At 50.0% G+C, this 19,984-nt stretch overlaps 1 protein-coding gene across 7 annotated transcripts in view; it reads right to left on the reverse strand.

The window, feature by feature from the left end:
• Positions 1-19,984, reverse strand: part of LOC138760275 (protein-tyrosine kinase 2-beta-like) — a 159,687-nt gene that overhangs the window by 40,849 nt on the left and 98,854 nt on the right. For all 7 annotated transcript variants that reach the window (XM_069930634.1, XM_069930629.1, XM_069930633.1 and 4 more), the window contains 9 exons: positions 19,244-19,384; positions 18,632-18,703; positions 17,126-17,230; positions 14,050-14,167; positions 13,212-13,251; positions 10,557-10,618; positions 9,931-9,975; positions 8,831-8,928; positions 3,638-3,722 (listed from right to left, as the gene is read on the reverse strand). In XM_069930634.1, coding sequence (XP_069786735.1) covers positions 3,638-3,722; positions 8,831-8,928; positions 9,931-9,975; positions 10,557-10,618; positions 13,212-13,251; positions 14,050-14,167; positions 17,126-17,230; positions 18,632-18,703; positions 19,244-19,384 — 766 coding nt within the window. The remainder of the gene's footprint in view (positions 1-3,637; positions 3,723-8,830; positions 8,929-9,930; positions 9,976-10,556; positions 10,619-13,211; positions 13,252-14,049; positions 14,168-17,125; positions 17,231-18,631; positions 18,704-19,243; positions 19,385-19,984) is intronic.

Genomic DNA, 19,984 nt, shown 5'->3' on the forward strand with positions numbered 1-19,984 from the left:
TGACGCACTCAGTCCATAATGCTCTGCCCCTCTCCCATCCATGTACCTGTCCAAATTCTTCTTAACATTGAGCCCATGTTCACCACTTCAGCTGGCAGCTCGTTCCACATCCCCGAAGAAGTTCCCCCTCATGTTCCCCCTAAACTTTCCCCCTTTCACCCTTAACCCACATCCTCTGGTTTGTATCTCACCCACCCTCAGTGGAAAAAGCACATCTACATTTACTCTGTCTGTCCCCCTCATAATTTTAAATACCTCGATCAAATCTCATTCTTCTACGCTCCAGGGAATAAAGTCCATACCTGTTTAACCTTTCACTGTAACTCAACTCCTGACACTCGGCAACATCCTAGTAAATCTTCTCCTCCCTCTTTGTCTTATTGATATCTTTCCTGTAGCTCGGTGACTAAAACTGCACACAATTCTCCAAACATGGCCTCATCAATGTCTTTTGCAACTTTACCATAACATCCCAACTCCTGTACTCAGTACTTTGATTTATGTAGGCCAATATGCCAAAAGCTCTCTTTACAACCCTGTCCACCTATGACGCCACGTTCAGGGAATTATGAATCTGTATTCCCAGATCCCTCTGTTCTACCACACTCCTCAATGCCCGACCATTTAATGTGTACCTCCTTTCTTGGTTTGTTCTTTCAAAATGCAACACCTCCCACTTGTCTGCATTAAATTCCATCGGCCATTTTACAGCCCATTTTTCCATCTGGACAGACCCCTCTGCAAGCTTGAAAACTTTCCTCACTGACCACAACGCTTCCAATCTTAGTATCATCATTGATATGATGACAAATTACAAGGGTCCCAGCCCCGATCCCTGAGACACATCACGAGTCACAGGCCTACAGACTGAGAAGCATCTTCCACCACTACTCTCTGGCTTCCCTCGTCCAGCTATTGTCGAATCCAGTTCACAACCAAGTGTCTGAGCCTTCATGACTAACCTCCTATGTGGGACCTTGTCAAAGGCCTTACTAAAGTCCATGTAGACAGCATCCACAGCCTTTCCTTCATCAACTTTCCTGGTAACCACCTCGAAAAACTCTATAAGATTGGTTAAACATGACCTACCACACACAAAGCCATGTTGACTCTCCCTCTAATCAGATTCCAGCTTCTAAATAATTGTATATCAGAACATATTTCAATAATTTACCTACTACTGATGTCAGGCCTATGTGTTTTAGGAGCCTTTTTTAAACAACAGAACAACATGAGCTACCCTCCAATCCTCCAACATTTCACCCGTGGAAAAGAGCATTTTAAATTTTTATGCCAGAGCTTCTGTAATTTCTACACCAGCCTCTCTCAAGGCCCAAGGGAATAAATATCTTGTCAGGCCCTGGGGATTTATCCACCCTTATTTGTTTTACGACAGCAAGCAATTCCTCCTCTTTAATATGTGTCGGTTCCATGACCTCACTGCTTGTTTTCCTTACTTCCACGACTCTGTGCCCATTTCCTGAGTGAATACTGATGAAAAAAGCCCATTTAAGATCTCCCCCATCTCTGCAGCTGTCTACTATCTCTCTACAGATTGGCTCCTCCAATTCTCATTGACTATTGGGTGGTTCATAAAACAACCCCATGAGTGTGGTCGTCGCTTTCCCGTTCCTCAGCTCCACCCATATACTCTCAGTAGACGAGCCCTCTGGTCTATCCTGCCTGAGCACAGCTGTAATATTGTCCCTGATGAGCAATGCCTCTCCTCCCCCTTTCACCCACTGCGTTCCATTATGTCTAAAGCAATGGAAGCCCGGAACATTGAGCTGCCAATCCTGCCCCTCCTGCAACCAAGTTTCACTAATGACCACAATGTCATAATTCTACATGCCAACCCATGCTCTAAGCTCGTCTGCCTTTCCTACAATACTCCTCGCATTGAAATAGATACACCTGAGAATATTTCCACCACGTTAACCCGTCGACTCCAGCGGTGCATGTAATTTTCACATCATCTCCTCTATCTGCTCTGGCCCTCTGATTCCCCTCCCCCCGTAAATCTAGTTTAAACCCACCGGACCAGCACTAGCAAACCTATTCGTCCCCTCCAGTCAGAAGAGGACCCACCTTCCCTGGAAGTGAATCCATTGATCCAGAAACCTGAAGCCCTCCCTCCAGCACCGTCTTCAGCCACATGTTGAGCTGCATCATCCTCCTAGTTCTAACCTCACCAGCACGTGGCGCGGGGTAGATCCTGAGATCACTATCCTGGAGGGTCCTGTCCTTTAACCTAGCACCCAACTCCCTGAACTCTCCTTGCAGGACCTCCTCACCCTTCCTACTCACGTCATTGGTCCTTACATGGACCACAACATCTAGGTGCTCACCCTCCCTCCCAAAAATACCATGAACTCGATCTGAGATATCTCGGACCCTGGCACCAGACCATCCAGGATACTCGATCCTTCCCACAGAATCTCTTATCTGTCCCCCTAACTATGGAATCCCCCATCACTACAGCTCATCTCTTCTTTTCCCTTCTCAGCCACAGGACCCGACTCTGTGCCAGAGACATGATCTCCATGGCTGGTCCCTGGCAGTTCATTTCTCTCCCCCCCCCCCACCACAACAGTATCCAAAATGGTATACTTGTTATTGAGGGGAATGGCCACAGGGTTCCCCTGCCTGCCTGTTCCCTTCTCCTCTCCTGACTGACACCGCTCTCCCTGTCTCCTAGATGTGATCGTGTCCCTGCAACTCCTGTCTAACCCCCTCTACCTCCCAAAAAATCCGGAGTTCATCCAACTCCAGTTCTAATTCCTCAACTCAGCCGGTCAGGAGCTGGATGCACTTCTCACAAATCCTGCTGGCTTCCCTGACGACCCACATTCTACAAGAGGAGTGTTCCCCTGCCTTGGTTGCCATTCCCACTGTTTATGACAGAGAACAAAATATATGAGATCTAAAACCTCCCCTTACCTGTGCCTACCTTCTGAATCCATTTTGTTCCTTGAAAAGGGTGGCCCTTTCTTCAACTCCTACTATCCCTCACCCCTTACTTGTACTCGACAAAGCCTGTTGAGCCAAAGCCTCCAGCTTTGACAACTTGCTTCTTAAAATATTCTCCAATCCAGGTAACATCCTGGTAAATCTCCTCTGCCCCCTCTCCCCACCAGATCTGAACACAATACTCCATCTTCTTAACCACCCCATGAACTTGTGTGTCAACCTTGAGCGATCCATGGATCTGGATCCAAGATCCCTCTGATCGTCCACACTGTGAAGAATCCATCTGTGGGAGACAAGGACTGGTTGACGTTTTGGGTCAGATCCCTGTCAACGTTGCTGCTGTACAAGTTCCTAAGTCCCAGTGAAGGGTTCCAACTCGAACCGCCCACTGTTCTCCATTTCTCGCGGGTGCTGCCTCCACCCGCTGACTTCCCCCAGCAGGTCCTTTTGGGTTGGAGGACTGCAAATGCTGCAACTCAAACCAATGGGACTGCACAGCAGGTCAGGCAGTATCTGTGGAGAGGGAGAGTGGAACAGCACTGACGAAAGGGCACCATCTGAGCTGACCACTGTGCCTGTCTCCACAGGTGCTACCTGACCTGGTGTGGTTCCAGCATCCAGGGGCTGCGTGAGCAACATGCGAGTGCTGTGTGTGAGCCGGCCTTACTGCCTTCCATCAGGAACTTCTCCTTGATCTCGTACGTGCAGTTGCTCTTGCAGGTCTTCACAGCCACAGCCAGCTGCTCCCCACCCTGTGGACAAGAGGCATGGAAGAACCCCAAATCAGTCCGGAGGGCAGCTCACAATGGCAACAACGTTCAGGAGGCATTGGGACAGGAGCGAGGAGAGCAGAGGGTTTGGGAGACACAGACCAAGCAAGGAACCACAGGCGAAATGGGGTAAGCAGCCAAGTTGGGCTGAAGGGCCTGTTTCTCTGCTGGAGAAATCTGTCACTGCGGGAGTTTTACATCGAACACTACAGCACAGTACAGGCCCATATGTTCCTAACAAAATAAACAATCACCTCAAATTATCTGTCAATAATTTGTGCTCCAGCAAAATATCAAACTTCTAACTTATTCATTACATTACAGTAGACCCTTCAGCCCATGATGTGTGTGTGACCTATATAAACCTACTCAAAAAATAACCCCCCCTACCCCGTAACCCTCTATTTTTCTTCCATCCATGTACCTGTCAAGAGTCTCTTAAATGCCCCTAATGTTCAAGCCTCCATCACTATCCCTGGCAATCCATTCCAGGCCCCCACAACTCTCTGTGTAAAAATCAGCCCTGACGTCTCCCCTAAACTTCCCTCCCTTCACTTTGTACACACGTCCTCTAGCATTTGCCACTCTCAGTTTGACTATCTATGCCTCTCATCATCTGGTAGACCCTGGCAAATTTCTGCAGGGCGTAGGGGAAAGTGTGCTGTCCGGCTGCATCACGGTCTGGTATGGGAACACCAATGCCCCTGAGCATAAAGCCCTGCAAAAGGTAGTGGACATTCCAGGCAAAACCCTCCCCACTATGGAGTACATCTAGGGGGAACGATGCCGTTGGAGAGCGGCAGCGATCGTCAAGGATCCACCCCACCCAGCACACGTTCTGTTCTCGCTGCTGCCATCAGGAAAGAGGTGTCGGTGTCACAAGAGTCGCACCAGCAGGTTCAGGAACAGCTGCTCCCCCTCCACCATCAGACTCCTCAACGACAAACTCAATCAGGGACTCATTTAAGGGCTCTGACTTGTGCACTTTATTGTTTGTTTTTAAAAAATGTAATTGTTTAAATTTAAAAATTTCAACTTTAGACATACAGCATGATAACAGCCCATTTCGGCCCACGAGCCCCTGCTACCCAATTAATCTATACCCCCAGTACATTTTGAATGGTGGTAGGAAACGGAATCCCTCGGGAAAACCCACCATGTATGAACTCCTTACAGACAGTGCAGGACCGCTATGCCAATCGTGCTGCCCTCTGTATTCGCCTCTCTGTATTGCACAGTTTATTTACATTCGTTATCTGTTTACACTGTGTATAGTTTATTTTTTGCACTAACAATTAGTGGTGATTCTGCCGCATCCACAGGAAAAGAAATCTCAGCATTGTATGTGATGTCATGTATGTCCTCTGACAAATCTGAAAATCTTCTATCTTCACTCCAAAGCTCTGCTAACCTCGTCCCATAAGACATGTTCTTCAATCCAGGCAACATCCTGGTGAATCTCCTCTGCACCCTCTCCACAGCTTCCACACCCTTCCTGCCATCGAACATAGAACACGACAGCACAGTACAGGCCCTCCGGCCCTCGATTTGTGCCAACCCATATAATCTTTAAAAAAAAAAGTACTGAACCCTCCCTATCTTGTAGCTCGCTATTTCTTTTCCAAATTGGGCCTCACCAATGCTTTATACATCTTCAACATAACATCCCAACGCCTGTGTTCTCTGCTCTGATTTATGAAGCCAACATACTTAATACCTCCTTCACCACCCTATCCACATGTGGTTTAATTTTCAGAATTATATATCATGACTGACTCCTAAATTCTTTTGTTCTGCTACATTCCTCAATTGTCTACCATTAAACATGCATGTCCGATTTTGATTAGCCCTACCAACAAGTAGCACCTCACCTTTATCAGTATTAAACTCCATCTGCCATCGTTCAGCCCACTCTTCTAACTGTCCTATATCACCCAGTAAGCTTTGTAATCTTCCTCACTGTCCACAACACCGCCAAGAAGGTTGATGAGGGAAAGGCTGTAGGTGTTGTTTATATGGACTTTAGTAAGGCCACATGAGAGGTTGGCTTAGAAGGTTATGGGACTAGGTATCCATAGAGAGGTTGCAAACTGGATTTGAAATCGACTTGGTGGAAGAAAACAGAGAGTGGTGGTGGAGGGTTGCTTCTCAGACTGGACGTCTGTGTCGAGTGCCTCAGGGATCAGTGTTTGTTATCTATATAAATGACTTTAGAAAGGCCCTCATGCAAATTGAGCTCATCAGGTCAGATCTCAAGGGATCGCAGGTGAGCTGGCCAATTGGATCCAGAATTGGCTCAACGGTAGGAAACAGAAAATGGGACTGGAGGGTTGCTTCTCAGACTGGACGTCTGTGTCGAGTGCCTCATGGATCGGTGTTTGCTATCTATATAAATGACCTAGATGATAACTGGTGAATTGGATCAGCAAGTTTGCTGATGGCACCAAGATAGGAGGCCTCATGGACAGTGAGGTAGATTTTCAAAGCTTGGACAGGGATCTGGACCAGCTGGGAAATTGGGCGAGTAAATGGCCGATGGAATTTAATGCAGACAAGTGTGAAGTGTTGCACTTTGGAAGAGCGAATGAGGGTAGGACGTACACAGTAAATGGGCGGGCACTGAGGAGCGCAGAGGAATAGAGAGATCTGGGAATACAGGTACGTTATTACCTGAAGGCGATGTCGCATGTGGACAGGGTTGTAAAGAAAACCTTTGGCGTCTTAGCCTTTATAAATTAAAGTATTGAGTCTAGGAGTTGGGATGTTATGTTGAAGTTATTCAAGTTGGTGAGGCCACACTTAAAATATTGTGTGCAGTCTCGTCACCCAGCAGCAGGAAAGATATCAATAAGATTGAAAGAGTGCCGAGATTTATTAAGATATTGCCGGGTTTTCAGGAGTTGAGTTACCGGGAAAGATTAAACAGGTTAGGACTATACTCCTTGGAATAAAGAATGAGGGGAGACTTGTTGGAGGCTTATAAGATTATGAGGGGTATAGACAGAGTAGATGTGAGTCAGATGTTTCCACTTAGATTGGGGGAGAGATAAATACGAGAGGTCATAGCTTTAGGCTGAAAGGGAGAGATATAAGGGGAACATTAGGAGGAAGGTTTTCACTCGGAGAGTGGAGGGAGTGTGGAAGGAGCTGTCATCTGGTGTGAATGCAGATTCACTCTTGAGTTTTAAAAATAAATCAATACATGGACAGAGAGGTCTGGAGGTTTATGGAATGAGAGTAGGTCAGTGGAACTAGCTAGTTTTATTGGTCAGCAGACCAGAAGGGTCGAATGGCCTGTTTTTCTGGGCTATAACATTCTGTGGTTCAAAGACACTGCCTTACTATTCGTGCACTATTTTTTTTATAATAATGTTGTAAGACAGTGCAAACATTCATATTATGAAGCAAAATACTGAATTTCCTGACTCGTTCATGAGAATAAATCCTGATTCAGGGAAAATCTTGCCAGACAAACCTGCTGCAGTTTTTTGAGGAAACCACAAGCAGGCTGAACAAAGGAGGAGAGAGGACTTTCAACAGGCCTTCAACAAGGAGCCACACATGAGGCTATTCAACAAGGGGAAAGCCCATGGAATTACAGGAAGGATATGGGTATGGGTAGAGCATTGGCTGGTCAGCAGGAAACAATGGGAATTAAGGGACCCAACTCTGGTTGGTGACCGGTTACCAGTGATGTTCTGCAGGGGTTGGTGTTGGGGCCACTTCCTTTTACGTTGTATGTAAATGATTTGGATTGTGGAATAAATGGTTTTGTGGGTAAGTTTACAGATAAAACTTAAACTCTTTTCCACTGACATCCCAGTTAATTGACCGTGCAGTATCCCGGGATAGGAAGCTCCTTGGGCCACCCTTATCTGGGACACAACTCATCTCCAAGGATCGGAGAGTTCTACCTTCAACCGGAAACAGTGACTTTCTGCTGCCCCTTCTCCACTGGTTTTATCAGCAAACGCCAGGGATATAAGTAGGGGATATACAAGTGAACCGGTGCGGACTCGAAAGGCCAACATGGCCTGTTTCCGCTCTGTAAATGGTTATATGGTTATATGGGTAGAGGTCGTAAATCCTCAGTGTGAAATAATGTCATGTGATCCCAACGTGTTGACTGTTTTCTTGTCAACTGGACCCTTAACTGGTTAATTACCGGGACAGGGTACCAGTAGAAAAATGGCTAATGTTGGGAAGTTTATGGTCATGCACCTTGAGAGAAGGATTAAAAGGGCCGACTATCATCTGGATGGGCCGAAAATTCAAAATTTGGAGGTGCAAAGGAACTTGGGAGACCTTGCACAGGACACCCTAAAGATTAATGTCCAGGTTAGGTCGGTGGTGAAGAAGGCGAATGCAGTGTTGGGGTCATATCCAGAGGGATAGGGGACAAGAGCAGGGATGTGATGTTGGGGCTTTATAAGGCCCTGGTGAGGCCTCACGTGGAGGATGGGGGACAGATTTGGGCTCCTTATTCAAAGAATAAAAAAAGATGTCCTGGCCTTGGAGAGTGTTCAGAGAAGATTTCTGGAATGAAGGGATTAGCACATGAGGAACGTTTGTCAGATCTTGGACTGGACTCTCTGGAGTTCACAATCTTGGAAGCTGAAAGAAACCTTTTGAATGTTGAAAGGTGTGGACAGAGTAGATGTAGAAAGGTTGTTCCCCACGGTGGGAGAGTCCAGGACAAGAGGGCACGACTTCAAGATTGAAGCGCCGCTGTTTAAAACAGATACCAGGGAATTTCTTCAGCCAGAGAGTGGTGAACCTGTGGAATTTGCTGCCACAGGTGGTGGTGGAGGCCAGGTTGTGGCGTGTATTTAAGGCAGAGATTGGTAGGTGCCTGAATAGTCAGGGGATCAAAGGTTATGGGGAGCAGGCTGGGGAGTGGGGCTGAGTGGGAGAATGGATCAGCTCATGATGGAATGGTGGGGCAGACTTGATGGGTCAAATGGCCTACTCCCGCTCCTATATCCTTATGATCTTAAAAGCAGAAAATCCTGTGGTTCAGACCTTGCCCAGTTACTCAGCGTAGGGTGCAACAGCTCAACGGGACGTGGCAATTAGAAGTAAAGACTCACAGATGTTTTGTAAATTCCTTCGTAAACCTGACCGAAAAATCCTTCTCCCAGAATCCGGCCCAGCACCACAGAGTCTCGTGAGATGTAATTGAGAGAAACTGAGGAAACACAGAGACATGAGGGAGAGTTTGGGACCCAACACACCGGTTCCCCCCACCTCCCACAGCAGTGAGGAGTTCTTCACTGGGGTTGATGTCCTCCAATCTCAGAGCTAATCCTCACACAGTCTGCACAGCCCAGGACATAACCTTTGCGCAGGGGAGGGTGGGGGGGGCGAATGTTGGTCTGTAGGGAGGGGACCTGGAGCAACTCTGGTGTGTGAGGGGAAGTGACATTCTCCAGCAGGAAGACGGCCAGTGCCCGTTTCCCAGGCCAGGAGCAGCAAACACTGTACAAAGTGAAGGGAGGGAAGTTTAGGGGCGACGTCAGGGTTAAGTTTTTTTTTACACAGAGAGAGTAGGGGCCTGGAATGTGTTCCCAGGGATGGTGGTGGAGGTTGGAACATTGGGAGCATTTAAGAGACTCTTAGATAGACACATGGATAGAAGGAAAATAGAGGGTTACGGGGTAGGGAGGGTTTAGTACTTTTTTCGATAGAGGTATATCTGGGTCAGTACAACATCTTGGGCTGAAGGGCCTGCGTCGTGAAGTAAACGTTCAGTGATCTATGTTGTATGTTCTATGACACAGAGTTCAAACTGCAGTGGTGATGTGGGGTGAAGTTCCAGCTTCCTCCTGTCCCACCCACTCCCCTGCCAGGGGTATCACAGTTCCATTCCAACAGCTCCCCGCCTGGAGTCAGGGGTGCCATGGGAGTGCCTGTAGTGAACAACTAGCTTCCCTGGGACCTCATCTATCCCAGCGCCACTCCTCACTGGCAGAACCTTGGGGTCAGAGGTGGAAGGGAGCATCCCAGCAGAGCAATGGGCCACTGCCTTCTCCCTCTCCACTCGCTGACTCACCAGCCTGATCGTTTATCCCCCTGCTCTGTGCGGGATCTTGCCACGCACACATTCCCCACGGCTCCCTGAGGCACAACCAAGGTTGGGACCCCCAACCCCCCCAAACCCAGGGTCTCTAATGGATATGCGCCCACTTACCTGCAGAGTGTGGCGTGTCAGGGATTTCAGCGTAGATATCAGACCCTGTGAAAGATTCAGAGGGTGCCGTCAGCAGGGGAGGTCAGGGCCTGAGGGGCTCAGGGAGAAATCCCAGGCAAACATAGAGGGGCACCATCCCATTCCCAAGGCACGACTTCCAAAGGGCTGACCATCTCCTCAGAGCCTGGAGCATCCCCGGCCTTGGGGAGATGGCTCTGTGCACGTCTTCACACCTGTAACCTTCAACTGTGCTGGTACAGGAGGTGGAGGGGGAGGGGGGGTTCACACAGTGATCTCCAATTGGGGAACCTCAGGGTGGGGAAAGGGTCCCAGGTCTCCTGTGTGCAGATCCTCAGGGAGGGGTGCAAGTGAGGAATCTTGGGGGGTGGGGGAGGGTCCATCAGGATGGGGGTCCAGCCCCTCGGAGAGGAGTGGAGGTGAGGAACCTCAGGAGGAGGGGGGTCCTCCAAATGGGAACCCTCAGGGAGGGGTGGGGTTTCATAGAATGAGGTGGGGACCCTTGGGGTTGGTTGGTTTGGAGGTGGGATCCCTAAGAGTGGGATTCCTCGGAGGGGTGGAGGTGAGATCCCTCAGGGTAGAGGTGGGGTCGCTGATCCATCACTCACCCATGCTGCTCCGTGACATGGAGGTTCTCGGTTCATCAGTAATCTGCACTTCTGGTCTGGGCCTGGGGGGGTGGGTGGAGAGAAGCGAGTTACTTCTGTACAAAGTCTTGCATAACACAGGTTGTGTAATCTCACAAGGCCTTTGTAACGCAGGGACAGAATAAGGCCTGCACAATACAGGGGAGTGTAATCCGCAGTAAGGCCTGTGTAACACAGGCAGTGTAATCTTGCATCAAGGCCTGTACAACAGGCCCTCCGGCCAGCAGTGTTGCCTAGAAGTTCCTCTCTGCATATCACTTCATTTTTCTCAGTTCCATGTACCTAATAGTTCCTTAAAAGGTCCTGTTGCCCCTGCCTCCACCACCATTTCCACGTACCCACCACTCTGTGAAGAACCTGCCTCTTGCATCCCCCCTCCCCCACACTTACTCCCAAGCACCTTAAAACTATGCCCCCTTGGTTTAGCCACCAGCCCCGGGGGAAAAGCCTTCGGCCACCCAGGGGCTCAATGCCTCTCACCATCTTGTGCATCTGTTCTCCTGTGTCACAAATGTATCTGCTTTCTAAGGATGGATCAAGAAGATTGAGGGAAGGGATGACACCAACATTGGGGGCATAGTGGGCAGTGAGGAGGTTCGCGGAGATCATCAGAGAACCTGGACCAAGGATGGCAGATGGAATTTGCCTCACAAAACTGCAGTGTTATGCAATGGGGGTCATTAAACCAGGGCAGGACTGACATGGTGAATGGCAGGGCTCAGGGGAATGATGTGGAATAGAGAGACCTCAGGGTATGGGGACCGACACTTTGAACAGGGGAATAATGTGGAACAAAAAGCTCAGGGTACAGGGACCAACACGGTGAATGGTGGGGCATGTTGTAGTATGGAGAGATCTCGGAGTAAGGGGACCAACACAGTGAACGGTGGGGAGTGTTGTAGTACTGAGAGATCTCGGAATGTGGGGACCAACATGGTGAATGGTGGGGAGTGTTATAGAACAGAGAGACCTCGGGGTATGGGGATGGACACGGTGAATGGTGGGGAGTGTTGTAGTACAGAGAGACCTTGGAGTATGGGAACCGACATGGTGAATGGTGGGGAATATTTTAGAATTGACCCCTTGGGGTGCAGGGACATGGTGAATGACAGGGCTCTGGGGAGTGACGTGGGACAGAGTGACCTTGGGGTACAGAGATTGACATGATGAGCAGTAGGGTGTGTCGTCGAGAGACCTTCGGGTACAGGTCTGACACTGTGAATAGCAGGGTCTTGGGGAGTGTTGCAGAACAGAGACTTTGGGATATGGGACTGACACAATGAATAGGAGGGCCCTGGGGCGTGATGTAGTATGGAGAGATCGATTGGTACCCAGTAAGGGTAGCATGAGAGCACTGCCGTTGTACAAGACAGCAGTGAGTTCACACAGAGAACTGTGTGTAGATCTGGCCATCCAGCTGTAGGAACGGTATCCCAAAGGTCAAAGGGGTGCAGAGAAGATCAAGCATGTTATTGGGAGTGGGTGAATTGCAAGGGAAGACGAGGTAGTTATGTTGATTGTGGAGAAACAATGTGGTCTCCCTACCTGTCTGGAATGTGTGCACTGTGGGTGGTCGCATGTCCTCCCCATCTGAAACTTGTTCGGAAGTCACATCATCTGTCAGTCAAAGTTGGACGCGGGCCACCCATTAGTGCACACCTTGATGCTTGCTCATTTAAATCACCTCGGGTCATTATTGGTTAGATGCCCAGGTTGGAACTGTATATAACATCAACACACAGCACATTCTTTCTCTCTGCCTCGTGGTCCAAGCCCCGGACATCGTTCCACAGCAGGTTGCTACAGTTGACATTGCCGGAAGTGGTGTGGGTAAGGGGTGTACTGCACTGAATTTGTGGTGTTGTACTGAAATAGATCAGTGCTTGCAGAGAGCAACACCCCTGTTGGGACAGGGAACTGGGAGTATGTGTTTCAGTCCCTGTCTTGTTAGCGTGTTAGTAACTGTATATTGCTTATCATTGAGCTGCACCCTGAGATTCAGGGATTGGGAGTATCTTCTGAAGTCCCTCTCTGTGAGTGTGTGACCTCAGGTATCGGAGTCCAACCCAGTTCCAATGTGAATTTCTACATGGTGGTTTAGTAATCGAGTCCCATTTCATGATCTTCCCCGTTTGTCTCCTGTGTTCATTAAAGTTACCTGTGATTGTAACACTCGTGTCCAGACTCGTCCCTTTGTGACCCCACGGACCTGATACCCATCCAAACACAACATGGATAGGCTTGGATGATTGTTTCTGGACTGGAGGAAGCTCAACTTTGCTCAAACCACGAGGAGCACAGGTTTAAGGTGGGAGAGGTCAGATTTAAAACCACAGGGTGCAGGTTTAAAGGGGAGGGGGGGGGAAGAGAGAACAGATTCAAAGTGGACCTGAGGGGCACCTTCATCTCAGAGGGTGGTGGGAGTGTGGACACACTGCCAGAGTGGGTGGTAGAGGTTGGAATAATTGTGACATTTAAAAGATCTTGAGAGAGATCCATGGACAGGAAAACTTTGGAGGGATGGTAATGAACTGCAAGCAAATAGGACCACCTTAGTCAGTATGGACAAGATGGGCTGAAAGGCCTGTTCCCTTGTGGCAGAAACTCTATACGTACCGGACAGGAAGGCTGGGAAGCTTGTCCTTTGAATCCTTGTCTGTGGGAGGAGAGGAAAGTCAACGGGGTTAGTAAATGAATCCCTGCCACATATGATCCATAACCATATAACAGTTTATGGCATGGAAACAGGCCATCTCAGCCCTACAAGATCACGCCCTCTGCAGCCCTGATGCTATGTTGGTGTGCTACCCCACCCCCAGCCCCTACCTATGTAGGTGGGCGATCTCCCCCCGCTCTGCCCTCAACTTCCCACAGAAGTGCTTCCCCCCTGTCCCCACCTCTGTGGGTGGGGATGCTTCTCCCCCCCACCTCTGTGGGTGAGCATGCTTCTCCCCCCCACCTCTGTGAGTGGCCATGCTTCTCCCCCCCCACCTCTGTGGGTGAGCATGCTTCTCCCCCCCACCTCTGTGAGTGGCCATGCTTCTCCCCACCACCTCTGTGAGTGGCCATGCTTCTCCCCACCACCTCTGTGGGTGGGCATGCTTCTCCCCCCCACCTCTGTAGGTGAGCATGCTTCTCTCCCCCCCACCTCTGTGGGTGGGCATGCTTCTCCCCCACTTCTGTGGGTGGGCATGCTTCTCCCCCCCACCTCTGTGGGTGGCCATGCTTCTCCCCCCCCACCTCTGTGGGTGGCCATGCTTCTCTCCACCACCTCTGTGGGTGGGCATGCTTCTCTCCACCACCTCTGTGGGTGGGCATGCTTCTCCCCCCCCACCTCTGTGGGTGGGCATGCTTCTCCCCCCCCCCCCCACCTCTGTAGGTGAGCATGCTTCTCCCCTGCCCACCTCCCCCACCTCTATGGGTGGGCGTTCTCCCCCCCACCCCTCCAACTCACTTTTATTGAGCCTGGAGATAAGGGACTCTGTTGTCCCGCTCTCCAGCTGGCAGTAGCCGTCGATGAGGTAGGCCATGTTCTCAGCCGTAGCCAGGGAGGACGTGGTGATTGTCAGCGGCTGGAAGGTAATCAAGAAAAGGTGAACCACAGAGAGAGGGGAGGACAGGAGCGGGAGTGGCGGGGAATTCCCCTGGGAGCAGGGCTGACGGGCAATTCTGAAGGTCATCGGCCCCATCTGACACTGGTGAAGAATGGAACACATTCTGCCCTCGCCAACAGTGTTCTCTCCCTCTCAGTGAGCACAGAGGTTCCCCTCAAACCATGCAGATGTGTCACCACCGTCAGGAATACCTGACAAAGGTTTCCCCATTACTCCCACTGGATGCCATGTGACCTGCTGAGTTCCTACAGCAGGTGTGTACAGCACTGGACTGCAGACTCCCCTGTTCACCTCCTGGTCACACTGACCAGGGACCACTCCGATACCACAGTAGGACTGTCCGCACTGGTGTGACGCTTCTTTTATTTTGCACACAGATCTCTGAATATTTATGATTTGTTTTGTATTTATTATTTGTGACCCCCCTCCACCAGGCCTTGTCTTCTTCACTCTGCTACCATCGGGGAAAAGGTACAGAAGCCTGAAGACAAGCCCTCAGCGGCACAAGGACAGCTTCTTCCCGCTGCCATCAACTTCCTGAACGATCAGTGAACCCCAGACACTGCCCGACTTTACATCTACAAGAGGTTGTGTCTTAAGAAAGCAGCCTCTATCCCCAAGGACCCCCACAACCCAGGCCAGGCCCTCTTCACCCTGCTACCATCAGGAAAGAGGTACAGGAGTCTGAAGATGAACACCCAGCACCTTCTTCCCCTCTGCCATCAGATATTTGAACTGACAACGAACCACAGAAACCATCTCACACTTTCTTTCTTTTTAGCACGTTTATTTTTTAAAATCTTGTATATATTATGAGCCGAGAGGACCCCAAAACCCAGCAGCAATAGAAATTCACTAAGACAAATGGTTAATTAAACAAAAGTTGCTTTTAATTATCTTGAAACATGAAAACATGATTGAACTTTAACTTATCACTATGGACTTAACTGACCTAACTTAACCCCCTTCTAATTCTAAGCGCACGTGTACAACGTGTATGTGTTCAGGAACGTTCTCTGTTTCACTGTCCAATCTCACTTCTCCAAGTTCACCAATATCAGGCAATTCTTATACTGTCCACAGAATTGAACATTTATGAATTTTCACCAGCCTCTGGTACTTACAGGTCAATGGTTTCTGCTCAGGAAAGTTCTCGTTGGTTTCAAAGAGAGATTTGTTGCTCGTTGGACACAAACTGATTTCCTCCAAACAGCCACTTCAGTGTCTTGCTAAAGAAACTTGCCCCATCATGGATTTTCCAAAGATATCTTCTTCCAGGTCACCACTGAGTTCCCCTCGTTTCCCTTATTTCAGGTGAAACACTCTAGCCAGCCAGTTCCTCTTGTAAGGACTACAAAGGTTTTCAACAGGCTGAACTCAGAACTCACTACCCATCTTCAAAATGGGGTCTTTCAACAAGCTGCCAACTGGCCATTTTACAGCCTCAACTACAGCTATAGATATCTCTCTCTTTCTCTCTCTCATAAGAATCCTGTTTGTTTTTCCTCTCTCTGCTTGTAAAAACCAAAACCCTCTCAAGGCTCCAAACCCAATCTTATCAGTACTTCTGAGCCTGGACTTTATTACACAGGATCGCTCAGCTGGTTCCATCAGGGAAGAGATGCAGGAGGATCAGATCCAGCACCACCAGGCTGAGGAACAGCTTCTTCCCACGGGCAGTGAGAATGGTGAACGACCAAAGGAACTGCTCACACTGACCCTCCAAAACCCTCGTGTACAAAATTATTATTTGTATAAATAAAATACTTGCCCTGCATTTGTAGTGTGTGTGTGTGTGTGTGTGTGTGTGTGTGTGTTAAGGTGCATGCCTGCTGTTTTACACCGAGGACCGGAGAACGCGGTTTCATCAGGTTGCACTTGTACAACCAGATGACAATAAACATGACTTGCAGATTTTGAAGTTTGTAAACAAGATGGTGACACCTCCAGAGGAATTACATTGAACAGAGAACACTACATCGACTGCAAAGGTGCGGACTGCAATAAATGTGATAATTCAGTGGCTCTCACCTACAGAGGTGCAGACGGTTATTCAGCCAATCAGGTCTGCTCTGCCATTTGGGGCTGCACGGTAAGCTCCAACCTGATTCAGCGTCAGTGACAGGGGTTCGAATCCCGCGCTGTCTGTAAGGAGTTTGTATGTTCTCCTAATGTCTGCGTGGGTATTCCCTGGGGGCTCCGGTTTCCACCCTCCATTCCAAACGTACCAGGGGTTGTAGATTAATAGGGTGGCATGGGCTCGTGGGCTGAAAGGGCCTGGTACTGCACTCTGTCTAAATTCAACTCTGAGCTGATCCATTCTCCCCTCTCAGCCCGACTGCCCGGCCTTCTCCCCATAACCTTTGATACCCTGGCTCATCGTGAATTATCGAGTGGATCTACCCCACAGTGTTGCATCAACAAAGACTCTCGAAAACCTCCACAGGTGAACCGTGGAGAGCATTCGGACTCGTGGTGCCAACTCCCAGGACAAGACAAAACTCCAGAGAGTTGCTAACTTGACCTGCGACATCACAGGCACCAGACTTCACTCCATCGAGGACATCGACATGAGGGGGCTCTTAAAAAAGCAGCCTCTCCGCTCAAAGACCCCACCACCCAGGCCATTCCCTCTTCACTCTGCTACCATCAGGAAAAAGGTACAGGAGCCTGAAGACGAGCACTCAGTGGCACAAGGACTGCTTCTTCCCCCCCCCCCCCCCCCCACCCCCCACTACCATCAGATCCCTGAACAATCAATGAACAGACCCTGCCGGACTTTGACTTTTCATGCACTATTTTGATTTATTGTTGTGAGGTGGTTTATATGAACGTTTCCACTTGACGCTGCCATAAAACAACAAATTTCCTGACAAATGATTCAGACCCTCTGTAATGAATGTGATCACTCTTTACCTGTGAAGCCCCACTGATCTCCAGTTGAAGCAGAGCTTTCGAGGTGCCCTCTGAGTGAAAAGATTTGATGGATTTAATTTGCTTGAATTCTGCCAAGCTGATGGGCTGCACAGAAATGAAATATGAAGCAAGTTTTAATTTACTTCTTGAACCAGGACTCTTCCAAATTTCAAAAGCAGAATGATTCCATTTCCCTAACGTTTGTCCCAAAGTTAGACCCATTCTCACATTCATTCGGTGAAAAACTGTGCACAACTTGAGCATGACTGAACAACCAGGGTGCTGGTGCAGACCCCAGAGAGCGGGAAGCAGAGACACAGCACTGCTCCACAGGGTCTAAATGTCTGGTCCTGATGCCGATGACTCCATACAGTCTTTAATTGGCCTGTTAAAGGAACTGATGGTGTTTAAAAAAAAATCTTGCAACCCTTGGAAGTCTGTGGCCAAGATGGCAGTGCCCATACTGATCAGTGTACAACAAAGGGTTTCAGACTCCAGGGGGACAGTGGGCCAACGTAGGGAGAACACTCCCTGCCCCACTGAAAAAGAAAAGCAGAGGAGACGACCCTAGAGGACGGTTTTCACGGCAGCGGACCAGCGAGGGGCTCAGCGGTTGAGGGACCCACACAGGGCGGGCCACTTCCGGACGGGGGACCTGCACGGGCCTGCTGGAGACTGTGTCACAGGAAACAGGTATCGGAGCTGGGATTCGAGAGGGGGCTGAGGGCAAGACAGGGAACTCAGGCACTGGAGGCTTCCTCTTCATGATGGAGGTTTGGATCCGGAGCTCGGGGCGGCCGAAGGACTGGACAGGAGTCTATGGGACCGCTGGAGGCAAACCCACTGACAGGCGGTGTATCTTTGGCTTCTCGCTCTCTGACTGTAAGGGACACTGGGCAATTCTAAAGGAAACTCTTTGCCTCGTGGTAGGGAAAAGATGAAGTTTATCATGAACATTACATTTTTATGTACTATTACGTAGACAATAAAAGGAACAATGAACCCCTTGTGTGGGGGAAACCTTGGGGTGCCTGGCTGGTCACAAAGCCCACATTCCCTTTGTCCACACAGGCTCTCATGCAGCCTGTTATCAACACCCAGGGGCCCCGGCGCACACACTGCAGAGCATTGGGAAAGATGGCAGCGCAAGGGTCTGCACTGATGTGGTTTTCTGCACCCAGTCTGTTCACGGGGCTCAGTACTGCCATGGATTCTACTCCCCCAATACACAAAGGCACTGGGTAGTGTGCCCCACAACCCCCGGATACTCCCCTACCCCTGGGGCAATATCACCAGATACTCACCTAGTCTTGGGACAAAGCCCCCCGGATACTCCCCCTAATCCTGGGCATGGCCCCTCTGGATATTACGCTACCCCTGGGACAATGTCCCCCTAAATACTCCCTGATCCACAGGGCAATGGCTCCTCAGATATTCTCATCCCCAGGGCAATTTCACTCGAAGCCTCACCAAGTCCTTGACCCCACCCCCTCCCCCGGTACTCACCTTGTCCTTACTGACCACCTGCCCGATGCCATGCCGTCCAATCACCAGATCGACTGCGATCGTCCAGCCTTGCTGAAATTCAGAGGTCCAGGTCACGGCTACACGGAGCGACGTGGAACGTGGAACGTGGACGCAAGTGCGGGACTCGGTGGTGAAGCACAGGCCACTGGTTCTGAGCGTGGGTTATGGTGTGTGTAACCAGGGAGGGTTGAAGGCAGGCCAGTGGTCCCTGAGTGCAGGACGCTGAATATGGAGTGGGAGAGACATAAAGGGGGGGAGAGAGAGGGGAGAGAGGGATAAGGGGAGTGAGAGATAATGTGGGGTGGGGGGTGAGGGGAGAGAGAGAGAAATTGTGGGGTGGGGGGGAGAGAGAGAGAGAATGTGGAGTGGGGGCGCAGGGAGAGAGAGATAATGTGGGGTGGGTGGGGGGAGGGAGAGATAATGTGGGGTTGGGGGTGGGGGGGGCGAGGGAAGAGAAGAGAGAGGCTGGAATGCCAACTGCAGAGGCCAGGAGCAGTAAAGGTGGAAGGGAGAGGCGGCAGGGATTCATCGGCGAAGGTGTTTGAACCTCGATGCTACCAGAGGATCGTGGACGCAGACGCTGGGACTTACACCAAGGCCACATTTGAAATGTTCCTGCTCGAAGTCAGAGACCGCATGGAGGGTCTCGTAGAACTGGCTGATGCACTCATCCTCCTTCAGCTGCGAGAACTTCTGGAAGGTCTGTTGGATCAGCTTGCGGAAGTGCTTGACCTGGAGGGGGGAGAGGAAAGGTGGAACTGACCGCAGCATCTCGAGCCCAGCTTCCCCATGAACAGGCCCTGCTGACTCCCTGTCACACACCGCCTCTCTGGGTGCCCTGTGGTTTGTAGACATGTGGCCAGTGAGGACAGTCTCACTTCAGAGGGGGCAGATTCGGGGAGAGGAGGTCGTTCAGTAACAAACCTCAGCTGACGCTACTGTTGACAATCCTCTGCAATTCCGGCCTCCCCTCTCCCAGTTACAGGAAGGGTGCAGAGGTTCTCCTGGTTTAGAGGGTGAGGTTGGACAAACTTGGGATCTTTCCTCTGGGGCGTCGGAGACTGAGTGGAGACCTGATCAAGGTGTATAAAATGATCAGGGACATTGATGGGTGGGCAGTCAGAATGTTTTCCCCAGGGTAAAAGCGTCATGCACTGGAGAAGGTGTTTAACGTGAGGGGGAGCGAGTTTAAGGGAGATGTTACAGTGCCAGCGATTGTGATCGGGGTTCAAATCCCTTGCTGTTTGTGAGGAGTTTGTACGTTCTCCCCATGTCTGCATGGGTTTTCCCCGGGAGCTCCAGTTTCCTCCTACTGTTCAAAATGTACCGAGG

The sequence above is a fragment of the Narcine bancroftii genome, chromosome 4, assembly GCF_036971445.1.
Source record: "Narcine bancroftii isolate sNarBan1 chromosome 4, sNarBan1.hap1, whole genome shotgun sequence".
NCBI classification, from domain to species: Eukaryota; Metazoa; Chordata; class Chondrichthyes; order Torpediniformes; family Narcinidae; genus Narcine; species Narcine bancroftii.